This window comes from Seriola dumerili, unplaced genomic scaffold (genome assembly GCF_002260705.1).
Source record: "Seriola dumerili isolate Sdu_G_001 unplaced genomic scaffold, Sdu_1.0 BDQW01000002.1, whole genome shotgun sequence".
In the NCBI taxonomy this organism is placed as follows: domain Eukaryota; kingdom Metazoa; phylum Chordata; class Actinopteri; order Carangiformes; family Carangidae; genus Seriola; species Seriola dumerili.
Genome location: NW_019174257.1, coordinates 7,924,300 through 7,946,369, shown reverse-complemented (window position 1 = coordinate 7,946,369; position 22,070 = coordinate 7,924,300). Strand labels below are relative to the sequence as shown.

Below are 22,070 nucleotides of genomic sequence, written 5' to 3'. Positions count from 1 at the left end.
TAAAAAGACGCATGTTCTTTGTACAGACTAATAAGTGTTAAAATTGGCTGCTGTACTGTGTAATCTCAGGTTGTCTTTAGAAAGGAGGCTCAACCGGTCCATCTGCCCCAGCTAAGCCAGGCCAATACCAGCAATGCAAATTTCAAAATAAAAGCAGAAACGCTGTGTGTGTGTGTGTGTGTGTGTGTGTGTGTGTGTGTGTGTAATGAAAACTGGCACGGTTCAATGTCATATTAGACATATATTGCACAATGATGGAAAAAGAACTCAGATATTTTACTCAAGTAAAAGTACTACAGCCACAGGCTAGAAATACTGTAAGTATTGCAACAAAATGTAATTTAAGTATAAAAGTAAAACTGAGGGGGCAAAACGGCCACTGTCAGAAAGACTGTAAATTATTATATATTACACCATTAGAAAACTGCTACTGATGCATTAACATGTAAACATTTTATTATAGGTGCCTGAGATGCAGATTATTCTGGCAATTGTATGTGCTCTTTTCTGGTTAAATTCATTGTATAACAACACATCATATTTTAAATACTCATTATAGGTTGTTTAATATCGTTACCTGTAAAGTAACTGGTAACATAGCTGTCAAACCAATGTGGTGGTATAAAGTAGAATAAAATGGAAAAATTCCAGTTAACTACCTTAAAACTGTATTTAAGTACAGTACTTGAGTTAGTGATACCTTATTGAGATTTAAATTAATTTTAATTTGACTGAAGTATTTACACTTTTGGAAGAAATATCTGTATTCACAATCATTAATCAAAATTGTCTCTACAGCATACACAATCTATTATTACTTGTGACCATGTCAGTGTTTCTGAAATGCTTCATTGAAGAACAGAAAAAAACATTTCCTCCCTTTTTACATTTTTTAAAATTTATTTAACTTTTTATATCTATTTAATTTTTTCGTGTTTTAATTAAATAATAATAATAAATAATTCAGCTAAAAATAATTTTTGCCATATCCCTCTTTCCCCTATTAAAATCAAGAGTACAATTTTCTGATAATGATAAAACCCTCTTTATTCTTTTTATTCATATACAAAAACAGATATTGTCTGTGAGGGAATCACATTATTTTACAAAAATAAATGACAAATAACAACAAAATGTAATTTTGACAAAAACAAACGTGTAAATGATTCAGTCACCTTGTTCTGTTTCATTATTCAGAAATTTCTTATAACTTACCGATGATACAATCTAGACCAGTGCAAAGTCATTGAGGTAAAATATGAAAATATATTTATTCTTTTTATTGATCTGAAAAAACATATGAGGAATAGCAACAATGATATTAGTAATAATCCATGAATATAAAATATATTTTTTAAGTGAATCACAAGTATTGTCTTTGTGAATTTCTTTGATTCATCTGAAGCAGGTTTGTTATGGTGCAGATATAACAGTTCACTTGTTGCATAATCAACATTGTTCTAATACAGTATCTATCATTACATGATATTGTGCTGGTGACTAAATCGAGAATACTGAGCAGTATTGGACGTTGCTCTGGAGAAAAGCCTCAGCCAAATATAAACACTGTAGACACCATAAAGCAATGCAGGTCACTTTTGCCTTAAGTGACTAACTTTAGCTTTGAGTAATTTTCAGTGAAATAACGGCTGAAATAAATGTGTTGTGGAAGTGTGGGTGAAGTCAAAGATCTTGTTGCTAGGTCATTCTGAACAGGACAGTCCAGCACAACCAGAAACATGAAACCTGAGCTGCTCTTTGCAGGGGATCTGTGTTTTAACGATAATGACCATAACAGTGAAGTCTCCTGTGCTTTCGTTGTACAGCACACTGCCAAACAAGTTAGATGTGGCTCAAATGTCAGTGAGGTCCACCTTTCAACAGCCCTGTTTCCATTATGGATGAAAATCTACCATGAAGAATTCACAGGCAGTTTCTTTAGGGAACAGTATGTGCTGCTTTCAACAAATAACACATAATTCTCGACAAACACAGACATGAGGAAGTCCACGAGGAACCATCAAGTCTTGATCAGATCTTTTCAACATAGTTACCAGGGAAGAGACCTTCCCTTCCTTGGATCCTGCCCGTCCACCAGCCTGATGGATCTGCAGAGAAAATAACGATAGAGACATATTGTTAAACAGCGGCAAATCTATCACATCAATCAAATCGCTTTAGAGTCTCCTCTGATCCACACACCTTCTTTGACCAGGTCAAAGACATCATTGACCTCGAAGCTGATCTCGTCCGTGTCCTGGCCAGTGTACTGATATAACGCCCGGCAGCGAGGCCCCTGGGGTTGAGGCTGCGGTTTAGGAGCAGGAGGAGGTCGCTGATTGATGCTCCTTTTCCTCTGCTTCCTGTGACAAAGAGAGAGAAATGACAAAGGGATGAAAGGAGCTGGAGATGACAGGAACTTGTGAAATTTCTTTAAGACTGGCTGGACAAACAGGGAGAGTAACACCACAGAAAAACAGAGAGCCGGGGCATCATTGTTGCAGGTCCTCAACACTTTCTAGATCTTTTATAGATAATTTATAAGTGTCACTAATGATTTCATAAATGTCCATCAAATTATTTACTTAATGATTTCATATATGTCCATCAAATTATTTACTTGGCTTTATAAATCAGAACCAGTTTTATAAAAATAACAAGAAATATTCTTAAAAATTTAGTAAAAATTTACTTTTGAATCAAAAAATCTTAGCAAAAAGTTGCAGTTGGGCGCTTTACATAAAAAACCTACAAGTAACTTTTGGCAAAGTCTGACCGCACAGACTCCTGAGTGTTGGAAAAAAGGACTACAATAATGTCTACTCATAACACCCTTCCTCAAACACTGACTCAGCCAGTAGGAAGGCTCCTAAAGGCCTTGCAACATCATATTAATCAATTGTATGAAATGTTTTACTTTATTACTGAATATCAAATATAATTCTAAGAAAAAGAGAATTAGAATTTAGAATTTTGGTGCAATAAAGAGCAAAGGTTTTGGGTTTCTAGGCTGTAAAAAAAAATCACTGTCACTGGTGCTTATCCTTCCATCTCTGTTATACATCTATTAATAGATGCCCATGGGTTTTTGACTTTCTAACTACATTGGCAGTTATAAATGTTATCAAATGGATAATAATGGGTTTATAATCCATCTAGTCTGTGGCTGTAAATGTTAATAAGTTATAATGAATTGATTTTGGTCCATATCTCCTTCAGCTGTCTTACAGAAGTAGTCAAAAGGACTATTCACATTCCCGCTACTGATCTATAAAACTAGTTTATTAACTATTAATAAAGCCGTTAGTTACATTTATAAACCTTTTTTAATGGGTGTTCGTTACCATTTTCTTCTTTTAGCACAGGTCACGTTGAAATAAACAGGTTTACGATTGTTGTCTTGGTATTCATTTGTTCTGGCTCACTGAGCGTTGAGCCTCACCTTGACATGCCCTGACAACTCATTAAGCCCGTATACACCAATTCTTAGTGACTAATCAGCTCCACCCACACATGCTGCAATCACCCTTCCTTTGTTTTTTCATATTTCATGCGGCGATCTCTCTCACCCTGACATGCCCTGGTCAGGCACATTAAGGAAGTCCAAGTTCCCTTGGTTGTACTGGTTGTGTGCTGGGGCTCTTGGCGCTTTCTGGGAACCCAGTTTGGGCAGGGCTGTGCTGGGTGGCCGGCCCTGTTTGTGCGGGGAGGAATATGTGGTATCTGACGGTCGGTTGTAAGGGGCTCTGGAAAACTGGGCTGCTCCATTCTGGTGTGCTGAGGAGAGAAAAAGTGGACTAAAAGTAAGATTAACCCCCCAAAGTAGTTTAAGACTTTAGCACGCCTGAAACCTTGCAGAAATTCTACTCAGATATTAACTTAAGTATCAAAAGTACTCTTAATGCAGACAGAATGACTCTTGTCAGTGTTATACTGATGCATTAGTTTACTTTGTACATAACATTTATGTTATAGCTTGTTGAAGTTTATTTTTACTTTACTTTACTTACTTTATATACTTTTAATCTATAACCATAAGTCATATTTTACAAGATGATCATCCACTTTGAATATCTTCAAAGTGACTAGTAACTGCAGCTGTCAAATAAATGTAATGATGTACAATATTTGCCTTTGTAAAGCAGTGGAGTTGAAGATTAAATAGCATAAAATGCTAATACTGATGTAAAGTATGGCTACCTAAAAGCTTAAAGCTTAAATATAGTACTTGAGTATATGTACTTAGCTACTTTCCACCAATGGGGATGTTTTTGTCAAGTCTAAAAGGGTCATGTATCATCTGCATATAATGATGAAAATGAAAGAGTTACCTCTGTTGGCAATATGATTTCTCCCTCCACCATAAGACTGTGGGGCACTTTTCCTGGTTGGCTCTAATAAAATAAATGCTCAGTTACAACAACATTTGGACATACGAGACTCAATGCATGATACCATTTTCATCTTTGTTTCTCTCATGTATGACATTTTTTATAAAGCTAGCATCACCCATCCGTATTCCTTCCAAAGTTGGTACATTATTTTCTTTTGACTTACTGGAAGACTTAGGTAGACCGTCTCCTACTGTGATGGTGAGGGTCTTCCCTCCAGGTTTGAGCTGGGACAGGTCTCCTTGCCCCCTCTGGAAGACCACCACCCTTGAGCCTCCTCCACCCCAGCCCTCCTTCTTCACTCTGAACTCTAGTCTGAAATGAAAGAAGATGTGTTAGTGGTCTGTGTGTGTGAGTTTCTGTGCAAATATAGGCTGTGTGAATGTGAGTGTGTTCCTCTACCTGTCAGTGAAGGAGATTGTCAGTTTTCTCTTGGTCACATCCTCGTAGCGTTTAGAAAGCAGGCTGAGAAACTCGGTCTTAAAGTTGGACTCCAGCAGACTGTCGTACTGGGCCTCGTGCAGGATGAAGAAATCATCCTGCCTCGTGCTGAAGAGAAGTAAAACAGACCATTAAAAGCTTCTGAGGCAAGATTAATAGAAAACTAAAGTCTAAAATTTATGAAGAAAATGAGTGTGTGCTCTCTGCTGAAAAAAGGCCTGTTGGTGAAAAAATACAAGTATTTATAGCTGAGTTTCATTTAGCTGCTTCAGTTTCCTGGTTTTGTGCATGCTGGCTCACTGTCGCACTCTCAATGTTCACTAATAGAACAAAGCAATCATTGATGATGAGTAAAAAAGTCTCTTGTGAAAAAGGTCTATTTGCAGTGAAGCACTGAAAGAAGTTTAAAAGCCAGTCAAAAGATAGGTTAATGACCTTTCAAGTCTGCCTCAAAGCAAAAGTCAAGTGCCCATATGAACACTGAACCAGTTTTTGCTCGCTGTAATCTTTCCTCCATCCACTTCATATAAGCTTCAGATAAATGAGGTCTGAATTTTGTCTTCCATCATTTAAAGTGAAAGCACATTAGGAAGGTATTTTTTAATGACCAGTATGAACCGGAGGAATGATTACAGCAAGCAAAATCTGTTTCAATGTTCACATGGGCACCTGATTATTGTTTAATGACACTTATAAAAAAGTGTGAAGTGAGAACCTATAGTTTTAATCAGACTTGGGCTTCATTGAAACAGAAATGCTGACACTGCGCTGTGGAGTTACGTCTGGCTATATGAGACTAAGTCTGATCTAGTAAGACTGCCATAGTGATTTAAGTAAAGTGTAGCAGTGACAGCAGCTGAGGTATCGCTTGAAGTGTAAGAGCTAAAAGCAGTTGAATGTCAGCTGAAGTCTAAGGGCTTTAACAGTAGTAATAATATTAACAGTGTTGGTTAATAACTTGTCCAGTAAAGTGTCTTTAATTATGAAGTTCATATTTGTGTAACTTCCTTTCTGCTAACAACATATAAAAATAACACCAAATTCTGTGAATTCTGACTTCAGAAGAATGTTCATTTCCTGTCTTTTTTGTGGCTGCAACAGTGGCTGCTAACACAGTGGTTAGTGACGACAAAGAAGCATGCTAGCTCTTGTATTTCCCCTCACAACATCAACCACAAATGTTACTGTTACCAGGTTTAGTAGTGTATCTTCTGCATGCTACAGACCTACCTGAGAGAGACGCTACTGATGCTTCCAAACTCGAGTTTTCGTTTCAGCACCTCCTTTATCTGTCCTTTCTCAGGTCCTTTCTTGATCTTCTCTCGACCAATCAGATAGATGCCCTTTGGGGTCAAGATTAAATCTCTTTTGATAGACTGGGTCATGAGGAAAAAAAAGGAAGTGAGAACTATGAGCAATGTGAAAAAGGAGAAGAGGTATGGTGTGTTATTTTTGTCAAATCCACAAAGAGCTTTCTTACTTATCACTGTAAAGAAGAAAGACTAATGATTCATTTGCTATCTCACATCTCTAACATCATTTACTTTCTTGTTGATCAAATTTGGTCATAAAACTAAACAAAACTTTTTTCCTTCATTCTTTGAAGAATAACAACACAATGCTTCATAAAGCTTCACCTTGAATCTGCGATCAAACTTATTGACTGAATCAGCAAAGTCAACGCGCTCCCTCTTGGCCAGAAACTGTCGCAGCTCCGGCCTCTGCTCCAGACCGAGGTAGTCTCCGACAAAGTTCCTGTTGATGCTGTTCTTCCTCCGTTCCTTGGAGTTGTACAGGATGTCTGAGGCTGAGTGTTGCAAAAGTGGACATTTTGAATCATGGACTGGAAACTTGTACTAGATGGATACAGTATAGAGTGTTTTGTCTTTACTCACCCTCTTCTCTCATTTGTTCATACTTCCTCCTGGCAATGTATCTTCTCCAGGCTTTCTGGATGATCCTGGCGAAAGTGTCAAACTTCCTTTCCCTCATCTCCTCGAGTAGAAACAGCTGAGGAGCATAGAGCATGTGGAAGGCATTTACATGTATCATTCATTTCTGAATATGTTTTTTTTTTTAAATTTTATTTAAATTTAAATTTAAATTTTATTTATATACTTTCAGCCTCTTTTCAATAGAACATTTAATTGTTAAATGAGCCACTGACAAGTATCAGCACATTATTTAAACTGCTTCACACTGTACAGCAATACACCAGGAAGAGGAAGTTTTCAGATACTTCACTTAAACCTGATTTAACCTGACTGGATTTTTCTGGCCACTTGAGGGCAGCAGAAGACGCTCTCAATTAAAGTAGCTCACCCAGAATGAAATATATAAAAAGTCTGTTACCGATTCAGGGTTTTTGACGAAGACTTTGGTGCGTCCCATCTGATACTGGTCGTTATCCATGTTGACAGACCGAAGGAGGTGAAGGACGCCCTGCTGCTCTGGACCCCTCCAGCTCGGCCATGTCTCTGCAGTCAGAATGGCATACCTGCAGTGCACACACCAAGAGTCACTTCGAGAGTGTTTGAGCTGTGTTCTTCTTTCAGGACAAACACACAGAAATGGATGCACCAATAAAAAACGTGTGGCATTAAACTCACCTCATCAGAAACTTATTAAAGATTCTGCGGTACGCGAAGCCAGCTCTTCTTACACGTATGTTTTCCCGCAGTCCAAGGTATTCAACCTGATGCCTAACCCTACAAACAGATAGAGTACCACCATTCATTAGGAAGTGTTTGCTATATGTTTCAGGATATGTGTAGATGCTTGACAGTGATGATGCTGACCTGCTCTCCTCCCAGTCTTTCGGTCTTTTTGTCTCATTGGGTTTGATACAGCGGATATAGTGCGGAGTGCACTTCATCAGGGTGTTAACCAGATCATTAGCTTGTTTCTGTTGGAAGCATCAATGTGAAAGCAAAGTATTGTTAAAAAAAAATAACAATGATAATTACAGCACCTCATATTTTTACTACTTGGTTACTCTCAGGTTCAGCTCTCACCTTGATCTTGGAGCTGGCTGTGGTCGGCCTGCTTTTCTTATCTGTGTTGAGGTTTTCAGGGAACAAGCTGCGGATGAAGTCACTAAAGAGACAAGTTCAGGAGAAATTATTTTCACAGCATTCTTTACGAAATACGCCGTAAATGAAAACACAAGGTAAGTGTAGAAAACTCACTATTCGCTGCTTTGCATGAGCTCTATGAGGTCAGGGAAAAGCACATCCCGGTTTCTCTCACAGAAGCCGTTGATATCATATGACACCTAAGATGACACCAAAGGTTAAATTAAAGTTTAACAACCAGATAAGAATAAATATTAACAACAAATGAAAAACACTGTCAGGTTATTTCCGTTACAATTTTGAATTCAAATTTGCTTATGGTTTAATGTGTTCATGCCAACAACAAGTCTGCTTGCTTCCTCTGAGTGTGATCTGTTAACAAACTTTACAGGCAGCAATACTACTGTTCAAACTGAAGTCAATATACATCTGTTACAGTGAGTCAGATTCAAAGTCCGGGTTCCTACCTTGCCGGCGTAGTGATGTACGACAAAGCCGGAGTTCCAGCTGTTGAAATGTTCATGCGTCCCCACAGCAGCCTGCAGTTTCTGCAGCAGAGTACCATCTGCGCCCTCTCCTTTGGCATGCATGGTGGCACACACATCATCCAGCACGCTCATTATACCAGGAGGATTCTGTAACGAGAGGATGGTGTGGATGAATTTTATTGTCAAATATCACCACTCACAACTGATGCTACGCTGTTTTTCAAATATCGGGGAAGAAGAAAATAGCAAACATGCAGTATAAAGAGCCATCATTTGATGTTCAATCAATATTAAAAGAACAAGGTTCTGAAAATTCCTCAATTATAATATTGGGAAAACCATAAAAGTCAAGCAAGAACACTTTAAAATATCTAGATTTCCCAAAAACAGCCAGGATATTTAGATGTTTCAGTCACAGGAGGTGATTCTTTTGCTGTCCTCGACTTGTCCTAAGAACTACAGTGCTACCCTTTTTCTTTTCAGTGATGTCAATGGTGATTTTCCTAAAGGAGAGCACCCAACTACTTCAGTAGCGCACCTGTTTTCTCTTCTGAACCATTTCAAATTCATCTTTGCCGGTTAAGGTGACACAGTTAGGAGCTTACCAATTTATTTTCAATGAGGTCACACACAATCTTGTTGTTGAAGTACTCGATAGGTGTCCACTTGATGCCCTCCTGAACATACTCTTCCTGTGAGGAAATTAGAAGGAAACAACTGATTGAAATAAGTTTTAAGACAGTGGATTTGAAATATTCACAATTGTATTCAGACTGATTGATTTCAAGCTCAGTCTTTGCCTCTAGCAAACACAGCCCCATTTACTGAGCATAGTGTAGAGATTTGGAAACAGAATTTACAAAAGCAATAAATGTATGCTAGCTACCTGCTCTGCCTTCAGAGTGAGTTCAATAAAGATCTGTTGCAGTTTCTCGTTGACAAAATTGATGCAGAACTGCTCAAAGCCATTTCTCTGCAGGAGGAGAACACAATCCAGTCAATGTCAGATTATCACCACAGTAAAACAAACCCTGCTGTGATGTACCAACCATAAAACTAACATGGTTTTTTAGTGGCTGCCAATAAATATTATGGAAGAGTATGTTGTAAGAGGGCTAACCTGGAATATCTCAAAACCATAAATGTCAAGTACTCCAATACTGAATTCTTCATAGGGTTTTTGGATGGCTTTATTTATGGCCTGGAGAAGACAGAGAGAGTAAGAGCAGAAGAGAAATATAAAACACAAATGCATTTATTTCAAGTCATATAGGTTATCTCAGGTGGTTCTCGAGTCTCATTTCATCCAATCTGTTTTTGTCGCTTGTGTACCTCAACCAGATAGTCAAAGAGTCGTGCATAGAGGGCTTTGGCCAGAGCATCTCGTGTGTAGGTGGCCTGCTCCTGGTTCAGGGTCACATTAATGGACTCAGACTTCCCTCCCCACTTTGAATCCATCTTCCTGCTGGTCAGCTTGTCCTGCAGACGGTTGGGGTCGATGCCGAGCAGATAGGCAGGGAAGGCGAGCACTGGAGCATGCAAAGGCAAAAGTTGTGTTTCAAATCAACATAAATATATCAACTGTGTCAAAATGAGGCTTATTGTAAAGACTAAGATACACTGCCAAAAAGCGTATCCATCCGCTGTAAATGTGGTTGTAACTGTGGATTTTTTTGAAATAGCGAATGTGTGATGGTAATTTTTCCACTGTGGATGTTAACACTAATCATCGGTTGAGCATGAACTCAGTGGTCAGCAAACAATGGAAAAGATAAACAAGGTACTGATGCACACAGATTCTCTCAATTAGCAGGGTGTCTGCCATGGGACTGTTCCTGCTATGGTGAGCTCTAATTTACTCCTATCCCTTGGGGAGAAAATGGGCAAATTTATGTGCCAGGTGGGAATGTGTGCACACATGCATGGCTGGGTGAATCCATGCGTGTCTGGTGTATGCATGTGTATAAACATGAACAGTGTGTGTGAATGTGAAGGTGTGTCTGTGTGTGTTTTACTCACAGTCTGTGCTCTCCACCTGCCCATAGTTGCCTGCCTCTATGAAGCTGATGTTTCCCAGGTGGAGGATGCCTGCGATGATCTGCAGCACCTGAGCCTGGATGTCGCCTGGGATCCCAATGACCTCCATGGCTTCCTGAAGACCACATCATAAAAAAGTATGCAAGTATAATAAGGAAAAAGGTACTTAAAGTAGTAAAAGCACTCAGTGCAGAAAAATGCCCCGAGTTATTACGTGACCTTGGGGTTTTGTGCCAAAATCAAACAGTAAGATCTACATTGTTTCAGCTGATTTTGTTTAATCTTATTACCACACAACAAAACAGTGACTGAACAGTTCCATCAAAGATTAATATTCCCTTTCAAAGATCTCAAATTGTTTAATGTGAATAATTGTTAGATGGAAAAAGAAGTGAAACTATCTAGTAATTCACAAGGGAAAAGTCAGAACAAATAGCATGAATTTGTGTAGCATAAAATTTTTCTACTTTCTGATAACTTGGATCATCTTGTGACCCCTTCAATGTATCTAGTAACATCTTAGAGGGGTCTAACCTGCAAATTTTAACCCAGGGCCTACCAGCAGGTTAATCCAACAATGTGTGCATACTCTTTCTGTTATGGAGTGAGGTAAAAAAACAATATACCAGGGATAAACCACTTATAGCATTCAATTACTGTTGTTTTAAGGATATGTACCATAGTCTCTTGGAAGTCTTTGCTATCATTGGTTCCATCCACCTTGTAGGTCCCAGACTGGTTGAGGTAGTAGTAGTAGTCTGGGGTCATGATGCCCAGACCTTCTTTCTGCTGAGCGTTGGCGCCCTCTATCAGCTGGAAGACAACAGTGCAGTTAAAGGAGCAGTTAAACATGAACATTAAAGTAATGCCTCTAAAAGTTGGCACCAAAATAGAAAAGAAGCTTTTATATGATTGCTGTTTTTATATGAAACATCTGCAACTTATCTGCAATACATTTCTCATTAGCCTCTGACCTGATAGTAAATGTGGAAGTTCCTCTCGTTCTCATTCTGGCTCACCACCCTCGACTTCTCCAGTAGGAAGTTTGAGATTTTCCCACCATCAGGCTCTCCTCCTTTGCTGAACTGAATCTCAAAGTATTTCCCCTGGTAGATGTGAAATCAGATCAACAGTCAGAGGTGACAAACATGCTGCCAGATGATAAATTTGACAGATGCAAATAAAGCACAACAATTTCCGTTAATCAGTCCCACATCCACACACACTACTTGTGCTTGAGACAGTTCTCAAACAATACAGCGGTTTTTCAAATATAAACTATGCATTCCACGTTTCATACATCTTTATGAGCTGCAACTATTTTAATAATTACTTTATTAGTTAAGTCATTTTTAAGAGTAAGAGTCTATGGGCGTGCTAATGTCATTAAAATTCATCATCTGGGAACCATGAAAACCTGCACAAAATTTCATGGCTGTCCTGTAATACTTGTTGAGATATTTCCGTCTGGTTCAAAGTGGTGAACTAACATTGCCATCCCGAAGGTCATGCCACTAGCATGGCTAAGAAATAAAAACTTTAATAACAACAACAAAAATGGAAATTTATTGAAACCTCCTTCTTACTTACTATAACTTTAGGTGAAAACAGCTACAAGTACATGTCTTAATAAATACCAAGTCCAGTGGTTAATTTAACTCCATAGACATCAGCTGCAGTTGGTGCTGAAGTAAAGATCTTACTCACAAAACGACTAGAGTTGTTGTTCCGTACAGTCTTGGCGTTACCGAAGGCTTCCAGCAGAGGATTTGACTGTAGGATGATATCTTTTACATGCTACAACACACACACACACACACACACACACACACACACACACACACAGTAACATAATGTCAGATACAGCAGAAAGATACAGCAGAAATACCACACACCACACTGCAGGAAGTTCAAAGGTATTGAGTCATAGTTAAGTAGCAGTAATGCTGCCTCTACCTGCACTTTTGATCCTCCTCCTGATACTTTGGAAATGTAACCCATGATGTATTTGGCAGCCACAGTCTTTCCAGCTCCACTCTCACCGCTACCACAACACCATAAAGGCATGAAAAAGAGGACACAACACACCACAAAATAACATATTATTACACAAACTGCACCAGCACATGTCAAGACGTGATGCAGCACAGAACAACTCGACACAAGATGAGCACACCTAATGATGACACACTGATTTTCTCCATCGATCATCATGTTTCTGTACATGTTATCACTCAAGGCGTAGATGTGAGGTGGATTCTCGTATTGGGCCTATGGAGAGAAACAGAGCTGTGGTCAGTTCAGGTTAATGGAGCTTGAACTGCTACACCACACATTGAAAATTTACAAGAATTGGTTATAAAATGTTGAAGAATTTTACTCACAGCTCCTTGATAAAGTTCGATTTCTCTGTCAGTGAAATAGGGCATCTGTTTGAACGGGTTAACTGATATCAACACGGGGCCAATATAAGTCTGAGCGGTGAAGTTAAGGAACATGATGGAAAAATAAACTTATAAGCTCTAAAACTTGAGCCTTACCAGCACTGGCTTTTTGAGATCCAATACGGATATCAATATTTAATACAAAAAAAGTTTGATAACAATATGTGCCAATAATATATTTTGATATATTATGATATATATATATATATATAATTGTAATTGCAGTTAAGAATGCTAAAAATTTCATGTTTCCCGCCCCTCAAATTATAATTTATGCTGCTTTTATTTATTTTTCTTAAATAATTCTTATTTATTTTCATAATTTTTGCGGTTTAGACCGTTGATTGGGAGGGTGTCGCTTTGGGCTTTGGGTAATTATGATGGGTATTTCTCACATAAATTTTACAAACCAAACATTCAATCATTCAGCAGATTAATCCATAATGAAAATAATAATTAGTTACAGTCCAGATAGTTAGTTATAGTTAGTTATATATAGAATAGTTTAAAATGACCTCAATGTCAACATTACAATTGTACAAGAATTAGGCCAAAAACTTGTTTTGTGAGGTCACAGTGACCTTGACCTTTGACCGCAATCTAATCAGTTCATCCTTGAGTCTAAATAGATATTTCTGCCAAATTTGAAGGAATTCCCTCGAGACGTTACTGAAATATTGTTCACAAGAATTGGATTCACGGACAGACCACCCGAAAACATAAAAAATCTTGCTTTTATATTAATTTATGAGTAATAATAATTTAATATATAATATAACACTTTATTATCTTGCCAAATTTCATGGCAAACAACCTGGTAGTTGTTGAGGTATATATCAGACAGCCTGGGGTGTGGGTGGTAGGGAAATACGGAGATCATGAGCCCACCACGACCTCAGTATTTCCTGAATACCAGACCATTATGAAGATTCAACAGTCCACATACTTTCTAATTGTGACAAAAGAACTAAATAAAAGCCACATGGATCCTTCCCTTCCCAAACTAAGTTGTTGTATCAACACAGGAAAATGACTCATTGTAATTAGTAATCATTTCAGTCAGTCATAAATCCATTGTAATAGTGACTTTTTCTAGCTGTGTATTTTAACCTGAGGTGACATCAGCTGTTTGCTTGCAGATTTGATGTGGCACTTTAAAAAAAAAATCTAAACATGGGTTTGACGTTGAGCTGTGCTCCAAGAAGACGGAAGTGAGCTGTTGAGTCACACAGCGAATGCAGAAGAGGAAGCGTGAATTCCTTTTATTTATGCCCATATATGTTTGCATTGGTTTTTTAACTTTATAATTATCCTTTGGTCAGTATACTTTTGAGCATTTGGTGTAATAGAGATAATTCAAGAAAATATGTTGAATAATGAAGACACTAAAGCCCCACATTTCACCGAATTAAGATAGGATTTTTTTTTGTACTTTTGTCACTTTTAGAGGCTTTTGCGTGATAAAGGATGAAGGTAGGCGCACAGCTGGTATCTGATGAGAGTCATATTACTGACGCATTGAGGCTGAACTTCCTGTCCCTGTTAATATGACTTCCTGTTCTCATGAAACTAAATGAGAATTTAAATTTGTTTATTTATCAGGAGGCCCAATTTTTTTCAATTGCAATGCTTGCTTATCCTACTGGGGTAGTTAAAATTCAAAATCGATATGTGTGACACTCAACAATATTTCACAAAAATAGAAGGAATTAAAAACAACAATAAAATAATGGTAATGTTAGCCTGTAGGATACGAAGATGTAGTCGTCCATGTATCTTTTCTTGAGGTTGTCCACAATGGCGTCCTCAGTGATCTTGGACAGCAGGACCATGTCGTCCACTCCACTTTGCTTCACATTTTGACTCTGCCAGTGGTACTTAGCCTGAATCGTACAACAAAAAGAAACGAAGACATTTTAAGTGAAGGATGAGAGGCTGCTTTTATCTACAGTTATTATTTATTGATATCTTAACCCTTTCTAAGTTGTATAATTGATATGAAATATCACTCTGTCTTACAGCACATATTTTAAAGGGGCACTCCACCAATTTAACACAACAAGTTCAGTTTACTCGTGTTGAGGAGTACTAGTCAGCAGCTGAATCATGTCTTTTGTGGCTCTGGAGAAGACTTACAAGTTTGAAAAATAACTCTAAAGAAAGAAAGACAGAAAGAAAGAAAGCAAAGACTGTATTATACACACATTTATAAGTAGAGTAACAACAGAGACAAGTATATTTAAAAATGTAACCGTGTGTGGTTGCCATTACAGGAAATTGGGGCGGTTGCCAGGCAACAGGTCACAGATGAGGTGAGCTCATTTTCTAACTTGGACATTTTAGAGAAGAAACACCAAACCTATTAACTAGCTTGAACATGTATGGTACCTGTTAATAAATAACATAGCGATGAAACAACAACCACATGCATTTAACTTAATGCTTGTTGTGTTGTGAAATGACTTCTGTGCTTTTGTGATTCAGAGGGTGTTCCTCTGATTGCACAGGCCGCAGTTTTCCAGTTCAAATTGTTATAGACACCTTCTCTCAGAGCCTTGAGCTGAACTGGTATTCTGTGTCTTGGTTTTCCCTAAAAGATGCCGCTCTGTTTGATGTGTGAAGTCTGACTGGTCTTGTCATCGGAATGGTGGTTGGTGTGGTCTGGGGCTTCTACCTATATTCAGCGGTGGAAGCTTACATGTATGCTTTACATGCTGCATCTCAGACCGACACTCACCAGAAAAAAAAAAAATCATAATATCACATCACCAGGTAAAGAGCTGAAGGTCATAAAAAACCATTTAACAGCGGTTTCAGTGCAGCACAGGTGTTGTAACTGTCACAGTGATCCAACATTGACACTCATCCTTAGTATCACAAAAGTCACTTCTAGCCAAGGTCTGATTACCAGCCATGCATATGGGGCATCTTCCCAAGGGCCACATACCTATACGGGCCCCAAAAGCACCAGATTTACTTTATTTCTACATTCTGATTAATCACAAATTTGCATCATTGAAGTAGAATATTGATAGCAACACTAATTTCCAGGAAACTTGAGAACGTGTTAGCTGCTATAGTTATCAAGTACCCACTTATTATAATTAAGCTTCTAAGAAAAAAGAAAGAAAGAAAAAGAAAAAAAATAGTTCATAAACAAAATAAATAACAATTATGCAGAAATATGTTTGTGAGTATAACTGCTGAGTTGGTGAAATTTTACAGCCTGCAGTGTGTTTTATTTGCTGATCATTGTATCAGTGAAACACTGAAACACAAAACTAAGGAATTTCCAGTGCAGCTGAAAACTACAGGTAAGCATGCAGTTCAATCAATATGCAGCATAAACATCAATTAATGAATATTTACTGATTCTTAAACAGATCTAATATGTATGGCAACTCAAAGTAATGAAGAATCAAAATTAGGAATTTTTGTTTGACTTTCTAGGAAACTCTGATGGAATCTAATGTTTGTTCATGAACTATTTTCACTTACCCATCACATAATTTCCTATTTTTTTCTTAAAAACTTGAATATAACAAGTAGGAACTTAATATCTGTAGCAACTAGCACGTTCTCCCTTTCCTTTGTATTTAGTACCAAAGTGTGTAGGGCTTTCTTGGAAATATTTGAGTAATTAACAGTTAAATATCATCTCAGTTTTTAGGGAACATTAGCTGGAGAATCTGGGACCTGTAAAATAAAGTGTATCAACAAGTCCTCTATCATCCATCTTTAGAAGACTAGTTGGTTTTCTGGGTGCCTTAGGAAATAATGAAACTGTCATGTATAGCGGAGATCAACAGGGACCCAACTACAATTGTTCCCCCAGTGGCCTCTCAGGAGGTTAATCCAGCCATGCTTCCAGCTAAATTTGATAGGCTTAGACATTTTCTTTTGCTTAATATTCCTTCTTTTTATTGTCTTTATTTTGCACAAAACCATGTTAAAACTATTCAAAAACAGTTTCATGACACCAGTAATCTCTCTTCATAAAGACTTATTTATGGAATCATCCTAAAAAGGAAAAAAAGAAACATTTTCATAATTTCTTCATTGATAAGCTCTTAAATTCTGCTGGATCCATCAGTACCAACTCATGCTGTGCAGGCAAGCAGGGAGATTAATTTTAAATTCTACTGGAGATCATAGAGTTTCCAAACATACCATATGTCAGACTAACTTTTAAGGAAATGTGAACAAAAAGATGCTAGAAACATTTTAATATTTCAATAAAAAACATGAAGCTAAACCTAAATTCAATCAGGAAGATTATCTTTACACCTCTTCTATTCACAATTCTCTCTCTCACCCACTTCTTCTAATAAGTTGGCTTCAAGTGTTTTCAGTAACCAATCAGATTTTGCCATGATTTTAACTAGCCGATCACGTTGTCCCAGTCAAACTTTAAAATCTATTCTGGGCTCTCCTGCTGTCAGCTGTTATTTCAGTGCGTATTGCTGTGACCCTCCTCCACCCCATTCACCTCTAGTCTCCATATCCAGTGCCAGGTCGAGCTCATCAGAGTCCACTCCTCATCACATCAAGATCACCAGTATTCTCTTCTTCCCAACACCAGCACCAACTCCAGTGTTTAGACCCCGGAGAGTTTCCTATACTTCGCACTTCCTCACCCCCTTTTCACATCTGATGACATCATGACGGGTTCTAATCGCCAAAAACTCACATCTCTCACTTTTCCTCTTGTTTTGCACATGGCAAAAGTTTATTTCTTAACTCAGAATGAAGTCTCTCCTGATTGAGCTTTCATGTTCTGATGCTTGAAAAAAGTCTTACACTTAGCAGATAAATAATAAACTATATATATATATGCATATATGATATGTAGTGTCAATCAGTGTGTATTATTATTTCCAAATATGAATATCCTCTAGAGTAAATTCAGACATGAAGTCATGAGTTAAAAGCTACTTAAAACCTGCAAAACTAAAAGCGGCAAAGCTACTACTCTGTTAGATTTTTCACACTCTCAGGGCAAATGTGTATCACAGACTTAAAGAATAAATTTGGTTTTGTTCTGATTTTTTCTTCTTGTCAACAAATTCCATGAAAAGAGCAAAACCAACAAAGGTTATCTCTTGGTACTTAGTATCAATTCATTGTTAGTTTTGGTCTTTTCATGGGACTTGTTGACAAAAAGGAAAATCCAGTGAAGCACCCCAAGTGGTTTGAAATCTCTACTGATCACATTCAAAGCATTGCAGCATAAAAGGAATTACTTAAAGGTCCCATATTGTATAAAGTGTGATGACCATTTCTTCTTTGACTATTAAGCAGGTCTAGGTTCTATATTTATACTATGAAAGTATCAAAGCGCTCAGTCCACAGAGAAATGCACACAGCCCGTATTTAGAAACTGAGCCTTAAAACAAGCTGTCAGCACAACTGTAACCTTGTGATGTCACAACAAAACAGTCACTGCCCTCAACCATGGTCCAAGCCCAGCCCGCCTGGACCCACCATCCAACCTTGTAGGATTGGGTTTCTCTGAGTGTTTACATGAAATCCGATATTTTTATTCAATCACTCAATCTTCTGATTGGTTGACTGACCTGCTGCTACTAGAACTCCAGAGAGAAGCCTGAGAGAAGAGATATAAAACTACACTGAGATGGTTTTTGGTACGCAAAAGCACAAATATATCTTTTTATGGATATCAAAACTTCAAATAAAACACAGGAAAAGTGTAAAATATGGGGCCTTTAAGCTTTGTGAGCCTTGACAACAGTAAGACTGGTTCAGCTAAGGTATGTAGGATTATAGATTATATCTTCTTGTATACATGTACCCATTCTCCTTTTACATAAAAATGTAATGAACGCTCTGGGTGAAAATGTGTCACTATGTCAGGGCTGGATGTCACAATAAGGCACAATTAATGTCATGCCATGCCAAGAATGTGAAGAAACAAATATTTGGTTACATTTACTACAATCCAATAGTCATTTTTGCTCCTTTGAAATAGATGGATCAGTTGTTGTTTAACATTCACCTTTCAATCATACCACATGATCTTCATCAGTAGATGTAGTTTGCCCAGTTGTCATTGAATGCTTCAGTCACATCTTACTGGAAAATCACATTTTAAGGGGATTCCTCTCTTTGACTTCACTTTGGCATCAATTACACTGGTGACTCTTATTTTGATACAAATAGTTCAAAACTAAAGGTGTTTAATACTGGAACTAATGGTAAATGGACTGTATTTATACACACACAATAATGGTACATCATCAGGGGCAATTTAGGGTTCAGTATCCTGCTCAAGGCACTTCAACAAGCGAACTGGAGCAAACAGGGATCGAACCACTGAAATTTTGATTAGTGAACAACCCCCTCTACCTTCTGAACCAGAGCACATCTCTTAATTTCACACCACAAAAGTTTGTTTTCTTTGCACATCTTAAAGATTGTGACCCTTAAACTCGTCTGTTTGGACAGATGTAAGAGTTTTAATAGGCTTTTTGCTGCATGTTATTACTCACACAATAATGATAACTCCCTCTGTGCTGCAGGATGTGTGATTTTGTGTGAGGACCCTTCTGAGTGTGAGGAGGAAGTGTCATGACAGAAACTACAGGCCTCTCCTGTCGTCCACTTCCCCCTCTCACACCTTACTGCTACCGCTTGTGAAACCCTCTAAACTTTGTACATGCTACCGGTTCTCTTCCTGCATCTGCCTGCAGTTTGCTTTGTCAGCGCCCCCTGAATGAAAAGCACTGTGTGAGATGAATCTTATCAAACTGAGATTACAATGAAGCTAAATACAATCATAGTAGATTTAAGATAACGTATTCTTTTCTGCCTTTTCAAGCATGAACACCACATTTCATGCTGATTTCTCTGTCTGTGTACACTTTTCATCTGTGTTTTCTTACTGTCACAAGTCCAAATGTGTTTTTATCTGAAATGTGCTCACAAACCAAAGTACACAGCAATGTAAAAAATAATGTATTTTGCTGCCTTGAACTAGTTTCAGTGAAAGGGCTTGTCCTGAAAAAGAGGAAACTCACTCTGCTGCTGCTGTGAAGAAGCTTGTATTCCCTGAAGTAAGTTCCCTGAAGTGATGGCCTTTTAAGAAACACTATGAAATCTATCATCACTTCGAAACTGATTTTAAAGCATGAGATATTCTCTTTTTGCTAAAAAAGGAATCTACTGACATGACATGAAACTTGCCATGACCCAATTCCACCTTTTCAACTAGAAAACAGTCTTTAAAATGTTATTTTTGTCAGAAAAACACTCAAATTCAAACTTTCTCAGATCTATGTTATTGTTAAAATATCAGCGGGCAGATGAAGCGAATATACACAAGCTGTAGTTTTAGGACTGTACAGATGTTACAGCTGAAAAAAAAAATTAAGGTGTGGTACTGTACCATTGTTCCTGTCCTGTGGGCCTCTCTTCCTCCTCAGGTGTCCACTATCCAGACAGTGTGTGTTTGTGTGATGTGTGTCGTTAAAATCCACCAGTTGACCTCCTCAGATTGCTGCCATCACACAGCAGAACAGTGAGAGCCAAAACCAGCCAGCGACCTGCAAGACATCAACTGCAACATTCAAAACCTACTTCCTCATACTCCCACAGATGAAGTGTGTGAAACAAGAACCGCTCTGAGAGCACTTACACTCTCTCTCTCACACACACACACACACACACACACCATGCATGTTAAGCCGCTACTTCTGTATTTCTGTTATATTCATGTCATTACATGGAGGATGAAATAATTACCTCTGGTTGGTGACAGTGTCTGTGTCAGAAGATCCACAGGTTAAGGGCACAATTAATCACTCAAGTTAATTTTTCACACAAGTGTTGATGGCAACAACAACTGCAAAGTAATAATTACAACAATCTGTTGCCAAATGATGGTGTTTCAGTTGTGAGCTGCCGGCTCCACCCAGGCTGTGGTTACTTCACGTCGTGTTTGTGTCGTCAGAGCGGCAGCTGCTTCCAACGTCCGCAATAACCGATGTAGGTTCACACAGAGTGTACACTGTACTGACAGGACTGTCTGTGTTTATGTATGTGTGAAGGTGTCAAACTGTGTTGTTTTTGCTGTGTTTTATGTCATTTTGAGTGAGAATGTTTTCAAGTACCAGCAAAGCAAATCTAAACCAAATGGATGAGCTCTCATACATTCACAGGCAGGTTTGAAAAACTTTGTATTGGGAGTGTGGGGACAGGCCTGATTTTTAAAGAAGAGAGGTGCACTTGTTAAATGTGTCAAGACTCACATTCTTGGGATAATGAACTGTATGTTATTATTAGCTGCATTTTCTTTAATCATTTCAAGAAATATGCCATGAAGAGATTATGGGCCCCAGGACACATACTATATGTAAAATGCCAGACCCCATCTGGTCGATTTTTGTTAGTTTGTATCTATATGTCACATTTTTTGTGTCTGTTTTGCCTTTACTGTTACTCATTTTCCATCTTATGTCGCTTTTTGAGCTTTTTCTTCTTTGTCATTTTGCGTCATTTGTAGTTGTTTTGTGTCTCTGTGGTTACAGATCAAAGTGTTTATCCAGTGAAAACCCATCTGAGGTGAAAAAGGTGGCAAAGATGTCAATGTGGTGGTGGTATGTGGTACATGTGGTGTGTGTTGTCTCAGGAATTAGTCTCATGTTACAAAACAAATTCAAAATTATATTGTTTATTTACATCGTGGATATTACAGTATTGGCTCTGCTTATATTATCTTAGCATAAAGAAAATGGAAATTGAAGTATTCAGCTCCTTTACTTAAGTAAAGTTACCAATGTAAAAATACTCCATCGCAAGTAAAAGTCCTGCCTGAAAAAAATCCTACTTAAGTAAAAGTACTGGTTTGGTCTGACTGGTATATCATTAAATATGACATCATTACATGTTAAACACTGAGGCATCAGTGCTTAAGCAGCAAATTACTGTTGTAGCTGCTGGAGGTGGAGCTTGTTTGAACTACTTCATAGACAGTGTTATATACAGGGACACCGGATAAATCGGGTCCTGAGATGATAAATGTGAGAGGAAAGAAAAAAAAACTAAGTTCTGATACACAAATCAGTTTTCAGACTTTATTTCTAATCTTTGACTTTTGGTGAAATATTGGATCATTTGAACATTTACTGATATTAAATCATGTGAGACATCTTGCTATGTCAACCATCGTGTTAAATA

General features: G+C 38.0%; 1 protein-coding gene across 2 annotated transcripts; it reads right to left on the bottom strand.

The window, feature by feature from the left end:
* Window positions 1–1,033: 1,033 nt before the first annotated feature.
* Window positions 1,034–20,728, bottom strand: LOC111232482 (unconventional myosin-If-like). Of its 2 annotated transcripts, XM_022760150.1 has the most exons (29): window positions 20,637–20,728; window positions 20,281–20,437; window positions 14,630–14,758; window positions 12,816–12,905; window positions 12,608–12,702; window positions 12,388–12,475; window positions 12,139–12,228; window positions 11,406–11,537; window positions 11,110–11,244; window positions 10,414–10,546; window positions 9,727–9,923; window positions 9,515–9,595; window positions 9,281–9,367; window positions 9,000–9,086; window positions 8,374–8,541; window positions 8,021–8,106; window positions 7,847–7,928; window positions 7,631–7,737; window positions 7,442–7,540; window positions 7,185–7,329; window positions 6,728–6,842; window positions 6,470–6,639; window positions 6,063–6,208; window positions 4,794–4,940; window positions 4,558–4,706; window positions 4,332–4,394; window positions 3,570–3,777; window positions 2,203–2,363; window positions 1,034–2,108 (listed from the first exon to the last, which is right to left on the bottom strand). In XM_022760150.1, the coding sequence occupies exons 2-29, from the start codon at window positions 20,281–20,283 to the stop codon at window positions 2,032–2,034; spliced, it is 3,270 nt and encodes a 1,089-aa protein (XP_022615871.1). In that variant the 5' UTR covers window positions 20,284–20,437; window positions 20,637–20,728; the 3' UTR covers window positions 1,034–2,031. The 2 variants fall into 2 exon arrangements, with proteins under 2 accessions (XP_022615871.1, XP_022615793.1); XM_022760072.1 differs by lacking the exon at window positions 20,637–20,728 and having other exon boundaries at window positions 20,281–20,446.
* Between the last annotated feature and the right edge of the window lie 1,342 nt (window positions 20,729–22,070).